The sequence below is a fragment of the Electrophorus electricus genome, chromosome 3 (assembly GCF_041902795.1).
Source record: "Electrophorus electricus isolate QZ-2024a chromosome 3, ASM4190279v1, whole genome shotgun sequence".
Lineage (NCBI taxonomy): Eukaryota > Metazoa > Chordata > Actinopteri > Gymnotiformes > Gymnotidae > Electrophorus > Electrophorus electricus.
This window is the reverse complement of record NC_137499.1, coordinates 21,164,491-21,184,490: the sequence shown is the minus strand read 5'-3', so window position 1 is coordinate 21,184,490 and position 20,000 is coordinate 21,164,491. Positions and strand designations below refer to the sequence as shown.

Below are 20,000 nucleotides of genomic sequence, written 5' to 3'. Positions count from 1 at the left end.
ACCCTCCCTTAAAGCATCCCTTTAGCGAGACTGTCAGTGAGTGAAAGATTACATACGACCAGATCTTTTTTTTTTTCCCAAGTCTGATTGCATTTGTATAAATTATATTTATTACAACGCTGCTTTACAGATGAATAAATCCGGATCACAAGTTAACAATGGAAGCCTAGACTAAGATTTATTTATTTATTTGTTTGTTTGTTTGTTTGTTTTTATAATTATTACCATGTTTTAAAATTTTTGTTTTTATTTTTTTAATCTCAGTAGGTCACGCCTAATGTATCAATAACTCAAGGGTACAGTTGCATATGGTATGTGCTGACTTGTTGACACTTGCCAGTAATGTTGCATTGCCTGCCTGCAGTGATGCAGTGATGCTGTCTGTGTGAATGACAGTGTTCTGTGGTAGCCGGGAGCTTGACTGGGGCGGTGAGTTTCATCCAGGCTAGTACGGCACTTCCTTCTCTGTTACTTAAGTCAACAGTCCTCTTTACTGTATCTAGTAACCGCAAAGGCTAATAGCCAATCATATGTTTTGGCTTTCTTTCAAAGTCCTTTCCTATCCTGAGCCATCTTTATCAAACTTGTTCCAACAACAGTCCACGTAAGAATGTTATCCACCCGTCAGGTGTGCGACTTTACTCCCTTTTCTCCTTTACTCTCAAAATGCTAATGTGAAATAATTATTTTGGAAAAATAAGTCCTGCTAGCTTTTATCATTATCCACATATTATTATTATTATCACCATCATCATCATCATTTGTCTACATGTTGTCTACATTTAAATTTTTTCTTATGAAATGTTTCCTTAATACACTTTGATTACAGCTGTTTCACACAGCAAACTTGCTGGGTGGTATCTGTGACAGGATGTGCGTGTTTGGGTTAAGGGTTTCTACCAGTGAAGTGACTCATAGGGATGAACCGTGCACAGTGCTGAAAGCAGATCTGAAAGCAGATCTGTAGCTTTACAGAATCCACTGTCAAGATCCTGGTATCCCCACTGCCCCCTACCCAGCCACTTCTGCCCCCTGTATCGAGGGGGCAGCCTACTGGGGCACTTTCACATGAGAGTAAAATAGAATGGGGTGAACTAGAACAGAGAGTTAGAACTTAAATATGTTTGGTATGAAGAATCCTCAAGGCTGGTCAATCATTCAGGGAAGATTAGATGAGCTTCGTAAAGGATGTGTGGGAAACAACATAAAAAACCCTCCCGATTTACTCTGTCTTGGTTTTGGTGACTAAATATGCTCAGATATGGACATTCCGAAATGTCCCACAAACATCTGAAGTGGTTGCCTTCCTGCCATCCGCCGCAGTGATCCGTTTGATACGGCCTTCCTTACATACATAGGCTTTCGTAAATGAGGAGCATGGCTACTTCCTGTTTCTAAAGAGGATGTGTGATCCCATGTCTTCAAATATGCATTAGCTGAAGGCCTCTGAGGCCAGCCCATCACCCCGCCCTGCCAACCCCACTCTGCGGTCTTGTGGCGAAGACGACGTGGTCCCGGGAGGAAGACGGGCTCCGGCATGGTTCTTCTTCCAGACCAGAGAGACCACAGTCAGGGCAGGGAGGCAACCCGCTGGGGTTATTTTTATTTGGCCCAGGCTGTAGACCAATGGATGCCCTGATCCAGCTATGCGCAGGGATTAGTGCTACTTGGGAGGAAGAGGTGGCAGAGGTCGGATTTAGCATCTCGATGTCACCACTAACACATTTCACTTTTCCATGAAGAAGAGTAGAAAGTGAATAAAACTTCGCAATTATGGACAAATATATGAGGTTCAAGGCTGGGTGGGTGCTTGCTGAATATAGCGTCTGTTTCCTTTGTCTGCGTCATGCCCCGTAGGTTTCAATCGAGGTAATGTTTTCTTGCAGTGTACCGTGATAAAATCCCAAACTCCTCTATGACGGGTGGTACATAGTGTGGCTAGAGAATGCAAAGGGAATGCATTCGATTTTCCATTATTTCTTGCAGTCTATGATTCACATTCCAAAGCTATTCTGTCATGAGTTTGCTGTATCTATAGCCTTACGTTGGAATGGAAATACTTTATGAAATCGTGTGCTCTTCATGCAATGCAGCATGGGTTTCATGCCCTTTAAAACTCTTTAAAAGTCAATTGAAAGCTAAAAGAATCTTATATATGTTATATTTTAAAAGTATCATAATAGGTTTTCCTTCCAGATCGTTTTGAGTAGATAATGAAAATCTGCTTCACAAATTCTGAATGGGAAAGCCAGAAGTTCAAAAAAAAAAAAAGCTTCAGATGAGATGCAAAAGCTGAACAGTAGGCAGAACTTTTAGGTTGAATCCATTCAGCGATGTGAAGACTACTAGTGGTGCTTTAATGTAAATTCAATAACTACTAGTATAGAGATTTTAGAGCTGGAGTAATGTACTCTGTTCTCCTTCTCCTGGTTAACACCTTCACAGCAGTATTGTGGGTAAACTGTAGCTGCTGAAGGGTCTTCTAGGTCAGTCCAGTTAGGAGACCATTACAATAGTTAACTCTGCTGGAGACAAAAACGTGCACGTGTCTCTCTAGGTCTTACTGGAACACTGAGCTTTTGAGTCTAGCTATATTTTTAACACTGTAGATACTGTTGTGGTGATAGATGTGATATGGCTAGTAAACGTGAGATCTAAGTCCTTTAGAACATGGAAATTTCTGACTAGGTCAGTAGTTTGTAGATCCCTATATTTGAGATGTGCACTAATTATAGGATGCACTTCTCTGTTGCCAGATATCCTAACTTATGTTTAGTCTTTATTTAATTAAAAGCACTTCTGCCTCATCCAGTTACTTTATGTGCTTCAAACATAAACAGAGTTCTGGGCTGTAATCATGCAGTGAGAAGGCCAAATATATCTGGATATCATCTGTATAACTGTTGTAGGAAAGGGTGTTGTGGAATGTGGCCTAACGGGAGCATATATAGATTAAATAAAAGAAGAACTAGAACTGATTCTAGTTGCAGCTGTCCTGTCCAAAACATGTCCGCTGAACCTGACAAAGCACCTGACTCCAGCCTTCTAAAGAAAACCAAACTAAATAAAACCTGTGCGGTTTTCCAACCTATCTGTAAGTTCTCAGTGATCTACAGTGTTGAATGCAGCACTAAGATCTAATAACACCAGGACTGACATCTTATGAGAGTCAATATTCAGGCATGTACCATTCAGTATCCCAGTACTATGGTGGGATAAACCCAACTTCAATTTGTCAAGACAGCTATTTAGTGGGTTTTACACCACTTTGTTATATTATCTTACTTATAAAAGAAAGGTGTGAGACAGAAGCATACAGTTTTCTTTATCAAGAGTGGCTTAATGGCAGTTGTTTTTAATGAGTTTGGGAATATTCTGGATAGGGGACTTTTTCTTGCCACTGTTGCCCCTTAGCTTGGTCACGGGGGGCTTGGAGTCGGCATTTGTAAAACCGCTTTGTGACACCTGTTGTAAAAAAAGTGCTGTATCAATACATTTTTAATTTTGAGAAAGTCAGTTGGAAAAGCATGAAGACAGATTAAGATGCCAAATGGTTTCCTCAAGTGTTTTAAGGGCAATCGTATTGCACTGAAAAAATTGTGACGTAATTACCTGGTTGTTTTGGTTTGGTGATAGTACTGCCTCATTATTTGACTACAAGGTATTGATGTTAAGTCTAATGTTTATGATTTTGTCATTGAAAAAAATGTGTTCTATTTCTGAGTGGAAAGGAGTTTGGCAGTTTATGTGGGTTTGTCAGATTTTCTACTATGATAACTTGAATGCACGTATTGTTGATCTTAGATGAGACTGTCTAGCGCTACTTCAACTCTACGTAACATTCAAAGTGGAAGTTTTTATTTGTGGACATCACGGTGGATTTTAAGGTTGTGTTTTTCTCCACTTGCGCTCATACTAGGCTCTCACGCTTTCTCTTTAGGGCTTTTACTGTTGTAATCAGCAAAGCAGGCCAAGGGAGGACGCAGGTGTGACAGCAGTCACTTTTATTAACAATACGGGCAGACATGGAAACACACAAATACACAAATAAATAAACAAGTCTCAGGCTAACAACCAAAACAGAACAGAGAGCAAAACGGGCAACAGAGGAGCATGTTGCACAAGCAGGTTTAAGAATGAACTGTACACGAAGAGAAGCATAAGAGTAAAGGGAACATAGAACACAGGGCATAAATACAGAACTAATGAGCACTCAAACGGAACAGCAGGGGCTCAAACAAGGAGGCAGAGCTCCTTGACAAAAGGAGGAACCAAAACAAGAGACACGCGGAGGCGTCGCTGTGGGAACCAACTGTCATGGTGTTTCTCCATGGAGCTTTCTTTTTGACCAATGTGTGTGTCTTCACTGGTGTAGCAGAAGTGCATCAGGTGTGTGTGTCTATAGCCTTCATAAAATGATCACACGTGCTCTCTTTTATGTACCTTAGTCCGAACCAAAGCAGAACTGGTTTGAGAATCTAGAGAGATCACTGTCAAAAAATAAATTACCCCCCCCCCACCTAATTTATCCGAGAGTGCCAAAACTTTAACAAAAATGTTGAAATGTTGAGACCCTTCATAATGACCAAAACTACAATGTAACAAATCCATCGTGTGTAGGTTCCCTGACTGCCGTGTGTTTTGTTCTTTACAACCTGCAGTCTAGCTAGATTGGACAGAGGTTGCATAGTCCCCCTACACACCGGGTCCTCCATCTTCTGAGAAACATTAACGAATGTTGAGGGGCTTAATTGTAAAGAATATGGTGCAGATTGCAGTGACCCTGGTGGAGATTCTTCTTGTGGTAGCTGTGATCCTGACAGTACAAGTCCTTGCCAAGAGTCACATGTTCCGCCTGAGTCAGGTGACCCGGCCGCTGTGTGCCATTACATTCTTCTCTGTGTCTGAAGTTCTGAAATTGTAGGTGAGTCTCAAAGTGAGGAAAGAAGGTTGTTCTTTGCCACTGTAGCTCCGGCACTGTCAAGGTTGACTCTATCCGGTCTAAAGAATTCTATATCACCTCAGAACAGACAGAAACGGTCAATGTAACTGAGACCTTCTGAGCTACAGGATCAGTTGTTCGACCGAACAGAAGACGTGAGGGAAAGAGAGTTCTGACTAAGCACACAGCATTTTCAGAACATGTGAAGGGAAACCCACTAAGTGACAAAGTCAGAAAGTTCTGGTGTTAAATTGACCAGTGTTGGACTACTACACTCCACACCCAGTCTGCCATGACATGACTATTTCTTAAGTACCAAACAGGAAAACAATTACATCTGCAGGGTTAAGCACATGCTCGTGTCCTGAGTGACTCACAGTTGTACTTCATTGTCTCCATGGAAGATGTTCTTTTAAAAGTGTAAAAAAATGAAGGTGAGGAGCAAGACAGGATGGAGATGCAAATGAGGCTTTAATTATGGAAGTCAACATGAGTCAAAACAAGTAAGGAAAAATAAAAAGGGAAACTTGAATTCAAACAGGACAGAGAAGTGATGATCAGGAAAAGAGATGTAGGGGAATACAATTCACAAAACACAAGACAAGGGACAGAACCAACCCAGACACAGAGAGAGTTTAGAGAGAGCACACTGTAGAGAACAGGCCAGTTGACCCATTCAGGGAGACCGACCCGTACAGAGAGAGCGACCCGTTCAGAGAGTGGTCTATTTAGAGAGAGCAGCTTGTTTAGAGAGAGCGGCTTGTTTAGAGAGAGCGGCTTGTTTAAAGAGTGGCCCATTTACAGAGAGGAGCCCATTTACATTTCATGCTACAGTCATGAGCTCTCAGCTGGCTGCGTTTTCAGGACATGGAGCTGATATGAAGGAAAACGTGGAGACAATCTGGATTGCTGGACCAGAAACAGATGTTTGTCCATGTGAACAAAGTGACAGAGAGATGGCGCCCAGGAGACGGGAGGCCATTGGCCGTGAAGATGCTACGTGAACGTGGCCTTCGTCTTTCCTTCGTCTTGCTCGGTCCTCCTCTCACGCACTAATGAACGTTGACGTATACCATGCGTTACGGGAGGGCCTCCTCATTTAGCAGATTTAGCAGATACGACGTTCGACAGTCTGCGGGCGTATTCTACCCCCTGTGAGAGGGAGAGAGAGAGAGGAAGGAAGAGGAAGGAAAAGGGAGAGAGAGGGGGAAGAGAGAGAGAAAGATGAAAAGAAAGAGAGAGGGAGAGATTGAGGGAGAGGAAAGGAAAGCATATCAGAGAGTGAGAGAGAGAGAGAGAGAGAGAGAGAGAGAGAGAGAGGCTATTACAGCCTAATTACTGGGTTCTGATTATGCCCCCAAACACTGTGCCCTGATAAAGCAGTGCTAAATCGGGCAGTGAAGCCAATTTTAGACTGAGCTCTGCAGTTTGTTAAAGATTTGCACTTGCCTCGGGGCTGCTGCATGCCTGGCACAGTAGGATCCAGTTCAGGGTGTGTGGACGGTAAATTAAAGATGAGGGTGCCGAAGGAGATCACTGCCCAGTGAATTAGGCACAATGTGTTGTCTGTGCCTTAAATCTGTTAACGAGGACTGGTACAACCAAGGATTTAGGGAAATGTCAGCTTTGCTATTAAAAGGACCAGAATACGGTGTCTGACTTAAGATTTGAAGCTGTTTTGGCACCTAATTTATCTTACAATGACCAAGTTCTTCATGAGCTGAGCTGATTGGCTGAAACACGAATAGAAATCTACTTCTTATGCAAGTGGAATTTTTATTATGTAGAACTATGACTTCTGTACCATTTGTTCTGACCGTAGGGAGTTATTTGGGATTTTTTTTTTTTTTAGTAGTAATTGGTTTTCGGGTGCACTTTCAGATGCAGTACACAGGAGACAACAAACCTACATTTCGATTACAGAGTTTTGAAGGCATCAATATGTAGTTGCCTCTATCTTCCACGTGATGGCAGTAGTTCATTTCTAAATAAATGTCGAACAGTAAAAAAGTAATAACAGTTCGTAAAACTTGCTCTGCTGTGAGCCATTAAGTTCATAGTGTATAATATTTTCCATTTTCGTTATCATGAGAGGTGATTAACTGAGCTAGCAGGCTCAACACGGAATATTTTAGATACATTAGGCATATTTTAGGAGCCGATGCTCGTTCAGGAAGGCGAACAAGGCCAGAGTTTCGCTGAGCTTCCGGCCGCCTGGTCGCTGTGATCCTTCTCCTGTCCAGCGTGGCTGATGAGGTGGAAAAGGAATAACGGGCCCAGACTCCTCCAAAGATAATGGGATCCGATCGGCGCGAAGCGGGCAGGCTGCGCGTACCCCCGTGTTGTGAGCGTCGCGCGCTGGTTTAGTGTAACCTGCACTTACAGCAGGTCTGAGTTTTAAAGCTACCGTGCCACTCGTATTTTGCATTACACGTGTAGTTAGCTAGAACGCTACAGTTTGCATTGGTACATGCGTGCCCAAAGCTTTTTTTTGTATTTTTGTATTTTTAATTTTTTTATTGTGTATGTGCTTAGCTGGAAGGTGCATAGCTAAAGCATGATTTGTTATATGTGTGTTTAGATGCAGTGTTGTTTGCATCGCCATGTCTGGTCAAATTTGTGTGAAATGTGCACCTGGCAGCATAATGAGCGTTAGGGCAAGATGTAAAGGTGGTTTTTAATAAAACATCCATCCTTCCATATAATCTATCCATCCATCCATCCAGTCTTTGGTATCCTTGCGTGAGAAGGTCAGGACAATTCAGTGCAGGCTAATGAAGCACCCTCTGCATGTTTCAGAGTATTTTGGACAGCCTACTAGGGGAAATGAATATTCTAGATTAAGATTGTCTTCTTGAGGAGACCACAGGTTCCTCCTCTCTTCTCCTCTCCCCTCTTCTCTTCTCCCTGACACAAAACGCACTTACTGCACGTTTGTTTTTCCTTTCTGAAAGGCCCCTACTGGATGGGTGGAGCTGACCCTGGGGTCGTCTCCGAGGCACAACACCGAGTCCGAGGCTAAGTGCGGGCTCCGGAGAGAATGGCTACGGCCATGTGAACAGCCCCTTAATTATCCGTTCGCCTCTTCACATATTAAACAAATACACACTGAATTATTCATAGCCCGGTCCACAGGAGTGTACCTTGGCAGGGCGGAGAGAGACAGAAGAAGAGAGGAAAAAAGAGAAAGTCTCCTGACACATTCCAGATGTGGGATTTCAAAGCCATCTCTGCTCAGACTCTCTGAGATGTTTGCGTAAGGAGAAACTTTAAGCCTAGACCAAAAATGGTGTCGAAGCACTAAGGTTCTTTGAATCATCGCGCGATCACCGTGTGACACAGGTATGAGGCTGCTTCAGAGGTCGCTCAAGGCAAGTTCCCGAACAGTCCTTGTATACTCTGCTCTCCTCAGTCTCACTTTCCACAAATTTCACAGCATCACTGTATCCATCTGCATCCTCTCTCTCTCTCTCTCTCTCTCTCTCTCTCTCTCTCTCTCTCTCTCTCTGTGCCATTAACACAGCCTCTCCCGGTTATTAAATTAGCTGAGCACTTTACCAGCCAGCAGGCTAAAGCGGGACGGGCGAGCCGCTAATGACCAGGCCTTCCATCTAAACACGCATAGAAACAAATCTTTTATCTCAACACGTGAGCCCAGATCGGACCGGGGAAATGCGGCATCTCCGCTACAGACATTTTAGCTCCTAATCTTCCTAATTGGAGAAACGCACGGGCAACGTGCCCCTGCCACCACAACAATCAGGAGAGGAAAGCAGGAGTTGCTTTGTGCCTAACATGTTTAGCCCTGAGCTCTCTGGAGCGTTTGTGTACTATTAAAGCGTCTCATTTCGGTCCCCGTTTCTAACTGAGTCATCTGCTATGCACCCAGAAATGGTAGTCTTTTGCTATCCAAAACTGATAAAATATCCTACTGGAATCGATCGCCATGGTGATATGGCATAATCAAAAACAACAACAGCACCAGATCCAATCTCCAAGATCCAGATCCAATCTCCAAGCCTAGAGACCAACTCATCATTAATTTATTCAGGCATAATTTGCGGCACAGTGAAGTGGCCCAGAGCAGCTCGTGACAAAGTCCAGGACTCATGCTTGACTTCGCTTTCTGGGTCTGTCTGTTTACACTGGATTGTACTGCTGTAATACTAAAGTTCTTATTAAAATAGATTTTTGAATGACTGATTAATAGGTCTCAGTGGGAAATCAGTTAATTCAAGTGATATTCATGTTAAAAATAAGATCTGGTATTGTAATTATTATTATTATCTATTATGAAGACAGCATAGTGGATGGAAATATATTTTATCTTTTAGCATACTTTTATCATGTCTTAAAAATTAATGAGAGCTAGGATTTTCCAATTTAAAAAGTGTTCAGCAATTAGTCGTACAATAAGTCGTAGTCATACAAAACTGATGCTGGGACAAATGTTGAGAGATAGCCAACTAATCATTCTGACTCTGCTTAGACAAACCGGTCTTTATTTTCAGGATTAAGTAGGAAAATCAGACACAAAAAGACCCCACAATAATGGACCTGCTGACAAGCCAACGACGTTGGATTGTGTACTTGTTAGAGAGATTTCTGGCAGGCATGCGTGCCTACGCATAAATACGCAGCCTTGACGAAAACATTCAGATGCCTAGATGTTCCGGTGGCGTCAGAGTGATCTTTTGGTCACTCGTGCGAGATTTTGGCAGATCGCGGCATTGAGGACTGGTGATGAGAAGGGAAGCCGCTCTTGGTATGGGAGGGTCGGGAGCAGCCATTGCGCTCCTTCCTTGGGCATTTCTCCAGAGAAACACACTGCAGAAGAACAGCCTTGATTAGAGGATGCAGGCACCCAAGCATAATCTGTCACGTGCGTTCTTACAGGGCTAACTTCACATGCATGTATATGCCCTCGGTGCGTATACAACTCTAGAAGTCACTAGTCTTGGTCTTTTTCAGTGCAGAGATTCCTTAAATGTGATGTGGCAGGTTATAGCTACAATCCCAGTGCCCACATCAGATTGCTCTGAATGCGGGGTAAGGATGTGACTTATCCAATCTGTCCAGCCAAACAAACGTGACTTGACGAGATGCATATTTCATCTCTCATTAGCCGAGACTGGAAGTACAGAATAGAAACCTGATGCACTCACCAGCTGTCTAGCCATCGAGCTAAGGACACTCTCCACATCTAGTGCCCACATCTGCAGTGATCAAAAGAGAGAAAGAAAAAGATGCAAAGAAAGGATAGAGAAAAGGGGCATGTCAGAGAAAGACATTGGGGAGTGGGTAGAGATGACTCTGGTAACTGAAACAGACACACAAGCACACAGCATAAATCATTTAGTGGGCAAAGATCCTCAGCCCCCGTGAGGGCTGTCACACATGCTTTTTATCGTCTGGCTTTAAATTTGCATGGTCACACACAGTCCATCAGCTCAGAATCCCCATAAACCCCGAGCAAAGGAACCCAGCACAGAAAAAAACACCACCGCAGTGGTCGAGTACTTGGCGTGATGTAGAGATGTTCTCATGTAAAAAAAAAAAATCTAAAAGGGTTATAGTATCTGCTCAAACATACACTTAAATGCTAACATTAAAGCACCCCGTATTAACCCAGTTAATTAGAGGCGAATAACATACGCCCAACCTTTTCTATAATACATTTGTAGTTTTTGTTAGCCAAGCACTGAGTGCCTTGCGACTACCATCACCATCATCACATTACAGGTGTGTTAAAGCTCCCGTGGCAGGACTAAATCACACCAGTCGAACCCAAGGGTGCCATTTTCACATGCGGTAGTGACAAAGCTGCATCTCTTACTGTGTAGCTCTGCCTTTTTTCCATACTCCACTCCCTCACATCCCGCCAGTGCGTCGGCAGCATCTGGTCGTGCGGCGGAGCCATTCTCGTCCCCCACGATATTCTCCTCTCGTCAGCCGTCATGCGCTTCCAGTCTGCACGGTGGCCTCCTCTCAGCGTTTGCGTAGCCTAAACTTAAGGCTGTGGCTAGGAGAAGCTGCTCGTCATCACGGCTATAGCTCAGGAGCTGCCTCTCGTTTAAGTGACCCACATACCTCTTGTGCTGTAATTCGATATGGCTCTCTGGCCAAACATAGTGAGCAAGGCAAGGTTACCAGAGCATGATGGGAACACTGTACTCATGACAGGGGAAATATGGCTGTATAAGTGTTTAGTGAAGCGCCTGCAAGTGCGGACCGAACCTTCCGTTAATGAGTTTGAGGAGCGAGCGCGAAACTGTAGAAACTCTCTTACAACCTGGGCGGGAGGTCTGGGTGACTTCCGATACACAAAGGAAACTTAGACTCTCCCCGAGCTGAAGAACTGCGAGACGGGATGGTGGGCACAGACAAGCTGGGGGGAGATTGGGAAAACCTATGAGAAGTTAGCCAACAGGCCGGAGTTTCAGACAAGGCCTTTCTCGCAAACTTCAGTTATTCCACGACACTACGAGACAGAATTGCAGGGAGCACCAGGTGCTTGGGGGGAAGCAGATTAGACACAGGAAGAGAACGGTGACTGGCAATTTGCATCAAATTACTCTCATCCTGCAGCGTCAGAGATGAATTCCTTTTCATGTGCGTGATTCTAGTACTCTCAATACAATATTCTCTGATATCTGCCGTTCTGAGAGTACGAAGGGGGCTACCGTTGACAAACTGAAGTCTGTCCAAAAGCCTAAAAGAAACACTTTCTTAAAGCAGAGCACTTTGTGTACGACCAGTGTTCTCCAGGGCTGGTCCTTGAGAACATATGCATGGTGTAGTGTTCTCTTGAATCAGTTTGGCTTCTCTGTCCTGGCCCACAGCTTGCCCGAACCAGGCAGTAACGAACACTGGATTCCCGGGTACAGTTGTCTCGGGGTGTTCGAGAGGTGGGTATAGGAAACATCAGTCCAGGCTGGTCTAACATGTCTATGTTAACTCCTCCTCCAACACTCCTTAACTCACGACACTCGCTTTTCACTGTCCGCTGCGTGGGTCCGGGAAACCTGCCATGCAGGCACAGGGGCGGGATCAAGTGGTTCCTCCTCCCCACGTGCGGAGGAGAGCTCTGCCACAATCCGGTGCCTTTCCCGCGAGGTGAACCCGGGCTCTCGGCAGCGAGAGTCTCCTCAGTTCCCACACCTGCTCCTGGCACAAATGCCGCATCCCACAGCTCGCATGTCACCATGGAAACCCGGCTGTTGGGAGGGGGGAGACAGATCTGTCTAAACCTGTCGCCAGCTCACCGTCTGTTTGTCTGCCTGACTTCCTGCCTTCGGGATCTCGTTTGGATCTGGACGGGGAACAAAAACCACGTGCAAGTCCCCTTAACCATGACAAGCTTCTCGTAGCAGCTCAATTAAACTGATAATGAGAGCAGTAATTTAGGGGCCTTTTATCTCTGGTTTCTTTCCCACATTGTTGCAGTCGGTTGCTTTTGTCCAGGAGCTGAACTAGCCAGATGTGCTCATGGTACATTCTGCTCTCTGGAATACGTACGGGATGTGAGCTGGACCTGTGGCTTCTAACTGTGAAGTCTTACTGTGAAACCAGATGTACGTGAATTGGATCCTGAGATGCTCTGGGGGTGTAGTAAGCAATTCTCACCATCCGGATGGGGGTGTGGTACTGGTGATGGAGGTGGGGTGATGGAGGTGGGGCACTGTGTGCATCCTGTCCCCTTCTCACAGGGCTTTTCCTGAAGCCTGACTATAGGCACGAAGGAAAGGAATGAGTGGTAGAGAGAGGGAGTGAAAGAGGGACGAGGGAAGGAGAGAGAGGGGGAGCACCAGAGTTGTTAGGAGGGATGAGTGAAAGGGAGGAAAAGTCCGACAGTTAGATCAGTGAGGGTGAAGGTATCCACGACCCGGCTGAGGGGAAGATGACTCAGAGTGCCTTATCTTACTTACTTTATTTGAGAACACCTGGTTTGGTCTCAGCCCCCCCCCCCCCCAAGTGAGAAAGGCTCATACGTCCACTGTTTTTCATCTTAACATTCAGATTTACTTTGTAGACTTTGCCAACTAATCGGTAGTGATGAAGGAATTATTACACTTCCCTCTCGCTGTTAGATCTGATGCAATGTTTTCCTCCTCTGGGGGATTCTCCCATTTGGACTCACACAACCTCCACACAGACACAAAAGATCCGGGCAACTTTTCCCCTGATCAAAGTTATGCAGTCTGAAATTATGTAAACTGAAATTTTCTTTTTTCCCAATGAGAATAAAACCCAGTTTACAGCTACCTACTTTTCCCAAACGTTCTGACATCCAATATGGGCGCATGCTTTTGGGATAGGAAACATAGGAGTGGAATGATTAATGAGAGCGGGAATGAGCGTATTATAGGCACTGCATCTCTGAGCAGCGCATGCTCACGATCTGCACAGAATTCCGTGACACTAGCAGGAATGTGTGGAGGTTCTGGAGGAGGACTGTCTGCTCACTCTCTCGTCACACCCCGCTGCTCCGGAGGAGCGTGGAGATGGCGGGCCTGCGTGTTCCCGCCGCTCTCACGCCCCACTGGCAGACTCGTGACATATTTTCCCATGAAAGCCCAAGTAGATCTCGTAATGGTCTGCGCTAATATCAGTTAAATCGCTGACGGCATCCGATTGTTTCAAAATCGTACCTCAATTTTTAAAAACAAAATACAAAAAAATGACACGTTTAAAAAAAATGGCTTCACGCTGAGAACTGGACAGCTGCTGGCATCAACTGGATTAAAGTAACTATGAAAACTGAAATATATCAGTTTATATAATGGGCGTCATGCCCTTGTGGTTGTTTTTGTTTTGCATCATTAGCCCTCAGCACTGGTCTGCTGCCTGAAGCTTGACACCTCCAAACAATGTTTTTCTTCAGTCTACATCTGCAAAATAACACGAAATTCATTCTGTGGTTGGGACGCAAAGTCGCCGTGGAAAACGAAGTGGAAATTGCAAGATGTCGTCGCGATGGTTAATGCTAATGGTGTTTTAAAAGCCGCTCCAGTGAGCTTTGCAATGCCAGGTTCCAGTTCGGAACAATAAACAACGTTTCCAGAGTGTGCGTCCACAGGTTACTGGCCGGCAGACTGACAGGAAGCAGCGACATTCTGGACTGACCAGAGCTGCATGTTGGTAGGATAATGGAATAAGCACCGGATGCTCCGGACTCCTGTGTGCAGGTCTTTAGCTCGCTGTAATGTCTCCACCTCCTTACATTTTCAATCATTCTTTTGAGCATCAGAGACATAAATGAGATCTTCTGGAATGACTCCCGGTACTGAGGAAGGTAAACATCATCTGAAAATGTTACATTTGATTAACATTTTAATAAAATATTAATTTGATGAATGCTTTTAAGGGCCAGATAGCTTTGTTAAAATCGCCATAACTAGCATTCGCTGGCTTTTCCTTTGTTGCTGACAACATTAGCCTTCTTTAGCGTTCAGTCACTACCAGCACGTTTACATATGCGCTAGCGGTGGTAACGGCCGCCGGCTGGGATCAGACCCCTTCGACCCCCGCCTCGCACAGATGGGCGTGTCCGCTGACCGGCGCTGCCCAGCGTGCTCGTGCCGGGATGACGTAAAGGCTCGTGCTTCATGAACGCTCTGGAGGCAGCGCTTCCCGGCCCACCCGTGTCTCGGCGCTAATCCGTTGGCAGGAATGTTTGCGCATTCCTAAAATACCGTCACGATTGCCAGCAGCATGCTGTCTCCTTCTCTAGGAAGAACATTTCAGTGGGAGGGTGGGAGGGAGGGGCGGTTATAGGAGCACACGGCTCCGGAGAAACCTACGCTGGAGTGTAACCTTGATTGGCGTTGATGAGACGAGCACTCCAGCAGTGAGCATGAATATTCACCGCGTCCTTTTGCTGCCGTCCCGCCGTGGGGCGTCTTAATACAGAGCTGCCCGTCCACGTCCCCCTAGCCTGTCTTCTAACGACGACACGTTGCGAAACAGACAGCTAACAGAGCCCCATACATACATGCAGGGGATACACTATATGGTAGAGACATTTTTTTTCTGATGACATTCCCAAAGTGACGAGTGACAAAAGAGATGGGATTCTTGCTGATTCGGCAATATTTATGTTGGGATTGGTGGTTAGTTTATTTCAACTTTGCATCAATTTTGGGACAGAACAAGATTTTAAGAGATTATGAGATTTTTGTTCTTTTTTTACAATCTTGGATAAGAGGCTGCCATGGGGTTGGGTTACTGATGTTCCGTATGAAGCATCCAGACGTTGGTCGCCACTGGTAATGAGGTGGAATCTCATGGTTTAAACCTGGTTAGAGAAACCACTGCAGCCTTGCGCCCACCATGGTGAGCACCAGGACCGTGTCTGCCTGGACCCTACCCTGACCTGCCTTCGACAGGCCCTTGACCCTACCCTGACCTGCCGCCAACCCGCCCAAGGTCCAGGGCACATGGGCTGAAGGCACGAGTTGCCCAATGCAGTTAGCGAATAGCTAAGCCAGTCTCTTTAACGCTTCGACTCACAAGGCACGCTTATTTGTGAGGCTGCGGATATGACCCTGACCCTTACCCTTTTTTAATCTCCCTGGCATTACACTGCCGCTGTACTCACTGTAACTGGCAGGCCTGTTTTAAATCCTTACAAAAACAAAACCTTTGGAATATTGCCATAATGCCTGCTAAATCATTTTATAGTGATTTACAGTGAATGTGTACTGTGATCTCTGTTAGCAACCTCTGGACCAATTGAGAGGCAGCTCTCACCCGAGGCATCCTCGTAAGACGCGGTTTTATCTAAATTTTCTTCTGCTCTTCTTCCGAGAACGTGGGGTGTTGCGAAACAACATCTCACATCCAGTCTGCGTGATCCTCGTCAGTAAAAACAAGCTCTCAGGCTACACTGTCTGCACGTGTTTCTAAATCTGGGCTGAAGAATGCCTGATGTTTTGAACTCCTGATCTGGGACTTGGTACACATAGGCGACTGGTAGACAGCTGGTCACGACGATGCTCCCAAATCACGGAGACATGGATTTCTGCATCCGCCAACGTACAAGGATGTCATTTGAATAGGAGTATGCAAATATATGCGTGCAGGTGGCAAATCGAATTCGAGCAAAGGGCTGATGGGTACTGCCATGCTGCTTCATAGATTCTGGGAGACAAGTATTGAGAGCAGCAGAACAGGTGATGGTCTGGTTTATCCAATGCCAGGGCCTGATTTATCCAATACCAGGGTCTGGTTTATCCAGTGACAGGGTCTGGTTTATCCAGTGACAGGGTCTGATTTATCCAATGCCAGTGTCTGGTTTATCCAGTGACAGGGTGATTTATCCAATGCCAGTGTCTGGTTTATCCAGTGACAGGGTCTGGTTTATCCAGTGACAGGGTCTGGTTTATCCAATGCCAGTGTCTGGTTTATCCAGTGACAGGGTCTGATTTATCCAGTGACAGGGTCTGGTTTGCCTGTAGAATGCACACAAACGGGGAGGAAACGGTGACAGGAAGGAATCCGTATGAAAGCCCCACCTGAAGTCTTTGTATGACAGGAAAGCTTTTAAGTCCCAGCGTCTAGTTAGCAGCATTAGTTAGGCTCACGTTGGAGACGGGCTGCCTCTTATTAGAAGCAGGGCCTGAGTCAAGAATGTTTGGTTCCAACTCTTCAGGTACCTTCGGGGTTTAACGATTGAATCCTCTGGTGGTTTCAGTTCAAGGGGCATGCTTGGAGCTTGGCTGACCAGGGCTAATTACCTAAGGCTGTATCTTTGTAGAAATCCAGCTCGACATGAAGCACCGCGTATGCCATTTCTGGCATTAGACACCGCGTTCACCAAATCGAGACGGGCACGTGCTTGTGCGCTCGCTCAGACAGCCGTGAAGCCGAGCACAGCCAGGCCGAACAGCCTGTGCGTCTCTGAGCTTGAATCTTGGTCTGCCAAGGACTCCACTAAGGGCTACGCTAGTCCATGTGCCTGCGCTATTAATAGGACAGGTGCTAATCTCCCCAGACAGAGAATGACTGAGTCAGCAATAATGAGAGGGAAGTAGCAGGCAGGCCACATGGCAGGTCGCATGACGAATAGAAACATGATTGGCAGGAAAGCGAGGAGAAGTGCTTCCGTTGTACATCTGGAGTGAGAATTACAGAAGCACCTCCCCCTTAAACCTCTGTAGCCTGGAATTGTTGTGGTGTCTGTGTTTGTGTTGGCTTAATGATAAAGCAAGTACTTTAAATGAAAACAAAAATTATAATATTTTATGCTTTAATAATTATTGGCAACAGCAACTGTGTGTGTAAACACAACATGATACGTTCAGTGACAAACGAGTGGAACCGTTAGCATGGCAGGTGAGAGCTTTATTGATGAGGTTCATTTTTTCTAGTCATATACTGTGTTTGTTTAGCACTAGTGTTCACCCCACTAAACATTCGCAGTGTATACAAAGAGAATAACAGCATATCAAGATTTAAATATTTAAGGACATTGATAAACAATTTACTCACATACTTAGAAAAATATAAAGTCCAAGCTTTGAAATAACAAGAATTCACAAGGGCACATCTATGGTAAGGGTCTGAAATTATTATTCCTATTGGTGTTCACCTATAACAGTGAGGGGGGGGGGGGGGGGTGTGAGAGAGAGAGACACACAGACAGACAGAAAGACAGACTGACTATAGTGAAATATGGAACAGGATGTTTCACAGAAGTAAGCCTTAACCCAAGCAGGTGGGTCCAGCCAGCTAATGGAGACATCTGTCAAGGGAAGGGAGAGAGAGAGAGAGAGAGAGAGAGAGAGTGAGAGAGAGAGAGAGAGAGAGAGAGAGAGAGAGAGAGAGAGAGAGAGAATAAATAGATGCCAGGAGCATGAAGAATGAGGGAAGAAGACAAAGGTGAAGAGTGGAGATGAAAAACTAAAGGAAGTGAGACAGTAAGAGGGACAGTGCAAACAAGCGTGAGTGAGTGAGGAGTACGTTGCTATTTTGCGGGTTATGGATGGATTGTGGAAATGTGTTTAATAAACATACTGTCAGAAGGGGCACTATGGAGATGAACATGAACTGTATACACACACACACACACACACACACACACACACACACCAACTCACTTTACTCATCAGTGCTATGAAACAAAATGGACCACCACAAAACGGTTAAACAGTCCATTCTCTCTCCTGTATGTGTTTATTGCTAGTAAGACTAGACTATTTGTGTGTGTTTTGTGTTGTGTTATCCTGCTTTCTGTCCATCTGTATGCACTGTTAGGCTAACTTTGATGTGGCATGTGTGTGTGCGCAAACACAAGCGGCGTGTTGCTTGTGTGCTTGTGTGCGCGTGCAGAAGGGGAGACGTTGAGATCCGTTGGGACACCAAAGCGTACATGAACTCTCCCTCTGCTGTATCTGCCCCTGGAGGCTTGAGACATAGAGGGGACATGGAGGGTGGTCACTGGGAATACACACCTCACTGTGCCTTTGCTGTAGTACATGCACGTGTGTGTGTGTGTGTGTGTGTGTGTGTCAATGTCAATAAAAGTGTGCTGTATTACTGCACCACCTTCTGGCTGTGTGGTTATGTGTCCTTATACTTCTGGGTTTAACTACTTGTGTGGCTGTGTTCGTTTGGTTACACAAAGAACCAACAGAAGACATTGATCAGGCAATTTTGAAATTACACTTGGGAACACACATACACACATAGAAAAGTCCCCCCCCCCCGAAAAACATTTTAGCTAGATATATGTTCCTAATCCCAGGAGAAAACTGGAAAACATCCATGTTCCATCTCTTCAATTCAATTTGGGTCTTGGCCAGCCAAACAGGTTTTAAAATCAGACTCTGTGTGTGTGTGTGTGTGTGTGTTTGGGGCTGGTCTCAGACAGCTGAGCTGGACAGCTTGACCCAGCCCACCTCTTGGTACGCTCCGGTGATGTGCCAGTACAGCACCCCCATCAGTTTGGTCCAGGCCGTCTGCACCTCAGGGCTGAAGCACTCACCAAAGTCCTCCGCCAGGACCTCCAGGATCACGCCACTCAGGATCTGAGCAAGAAATGAGGAGAGTTAGCAGCAGTACTTTGCTGGTGGGCCTGGGCTCATGGCACGTCTGTCTCCGGTGTTCCTGAGCTACACCTTACCTTGAAATACACGGGCTCCACTTTGTGTTTCAGGGCATGCGCCTTGCCCACCACCGTCAGCACAGAGGACACCTTCTCGGGGTCGTGGAGGTTCTTCACCACCGTGTTGATGGCATCCATGACCCGGCACGCATGCTTACGCAGCTGCACGCTGCGCTCCATCTCCTCTGGCTCTTCCATGTCCTGGAACTGAAGGAAGTACTGCTTTGCCGAGGGGAAGTTCACGAAGAACCTGGAGGACACACCAAATAGGCAGGAGGTCGGTCGCAGGCGCAGGTGTATGTTAACCCCTCGTTGGACAAATGGGGGGGGGGGGTTTGGCCCACCATTCTGGCATAGGAAGTGGTGGAGGAGTGAATGGGGACATGAGGACTCTCAGACTAGCATCACTTACAAATAATTAGGACAGAAGACAGATGTTTGAAAGGAAGAGGGATAGAACGATGGGACGGATGTATAGAGAAAAAGAAAAAGTGGAAGAAAGATGTGTGGAGAAGGGATAAAGAGAGAGAGGGCGACAGAAGAGGGAGAGAGAGAGAGAGAGAGAGGGGGAGAGGGAACTTTGTGCAACGCGTGGCTGTGAGCTGGATGATTGCACCACAGAGCTGAAGTGGCTCTGGAGCTCTGACGAGAGAGATGTCATTAAGTCACAGCAGGGGAAAATGAGACGCAGGTGCAGAGAGGCAGAGAGAGAGAGAGAGATGGCGGGAACTGCGACTCACAGAGAGAGAGAGAGAGGGAAGTGAGACACAGAGAGAGGGAAGTGAGACACAGAGAGAGAGGGAAGAGACAGAGAGAGAGGGAAGTGAGACACAGAGAGAGGGAAGTGAGACACAGAGAGAGAGGGAAGTGAGACACAGAGAGAGGGAAGTGAGACAGAGAGAGAGGGAAGTGAGACACAGAGAGAGGGAAGTGAGACACAGAGAGATAGAG

At 45.8% G+C, this 20,000-nt stretch overlaps 3 protein-coding genes across 3 annotated transcripts in view; all 3 read right to left on the bottom strand.

Annotated features, from left to right (window-relative positions):
* LOC113587788 (sphingosine kinase 1-like) overlaps positions 1-309 on the bottom strand; it is a 20,374-nt gene extending 20,065 nt beyond the window's left edge. The window contains exon 1 of the mRNA XM_027026652.3: positions 1-309. This exon is cut by the window's left edge and continues 704 nt beyond it. The gene's annotated coding sequence lies outside the window, so the exon portion shown is untranslated.
* A 9,133-nt stretch (positions 310-9,442) lies between these two features.
* Positions 9,443-12,858, bottom strand: LOC145653720 (uncharacterized). The gene is made up of 3 exons (XM_081707597.1): positions 10,779-12,858; positions 10,108-10,158; positions 9,443-9,769 (listed from the first exon to the last, which is right to left on the bottom strand). Exons 1-3 carry the CDS (start codon positions 10,899-10,901, stop codon positions 9,641-9,643), a joined length of 303 nt encoding a protein of 100 aa, XP_081563723.1. The 5' UTR covers positions 10,902-12,858; the 3' UTR covers positions 9,443-9,640.
* Positions 12,859-17,266: 4,408 nt separating this feature from the next.
* cygb2 (cytoglobin 2) overlaps positions 17,267-20,000 on the bottom strand; it is an 8,781-nt gene continuing 6,047 nt past the window's right edge. The window contains exons 2-3 of the mRNA XM_035528347.2: positions 19,068-19,299; positions 17,267-18,972 (exon numbers count right to left, since the gene is read on the bottom strand). Of these exons, the coding sequence (XP_035384240.1) occupies positions 18,808-18,972; positions 19,068-19,299 (397 nt within the window). The 3' untranslated portion in view covers positions 17,267-18,807. The remainder of the gene's footprint in view (positions 18,973-19,067; positions 19,300-20,000) is intronic.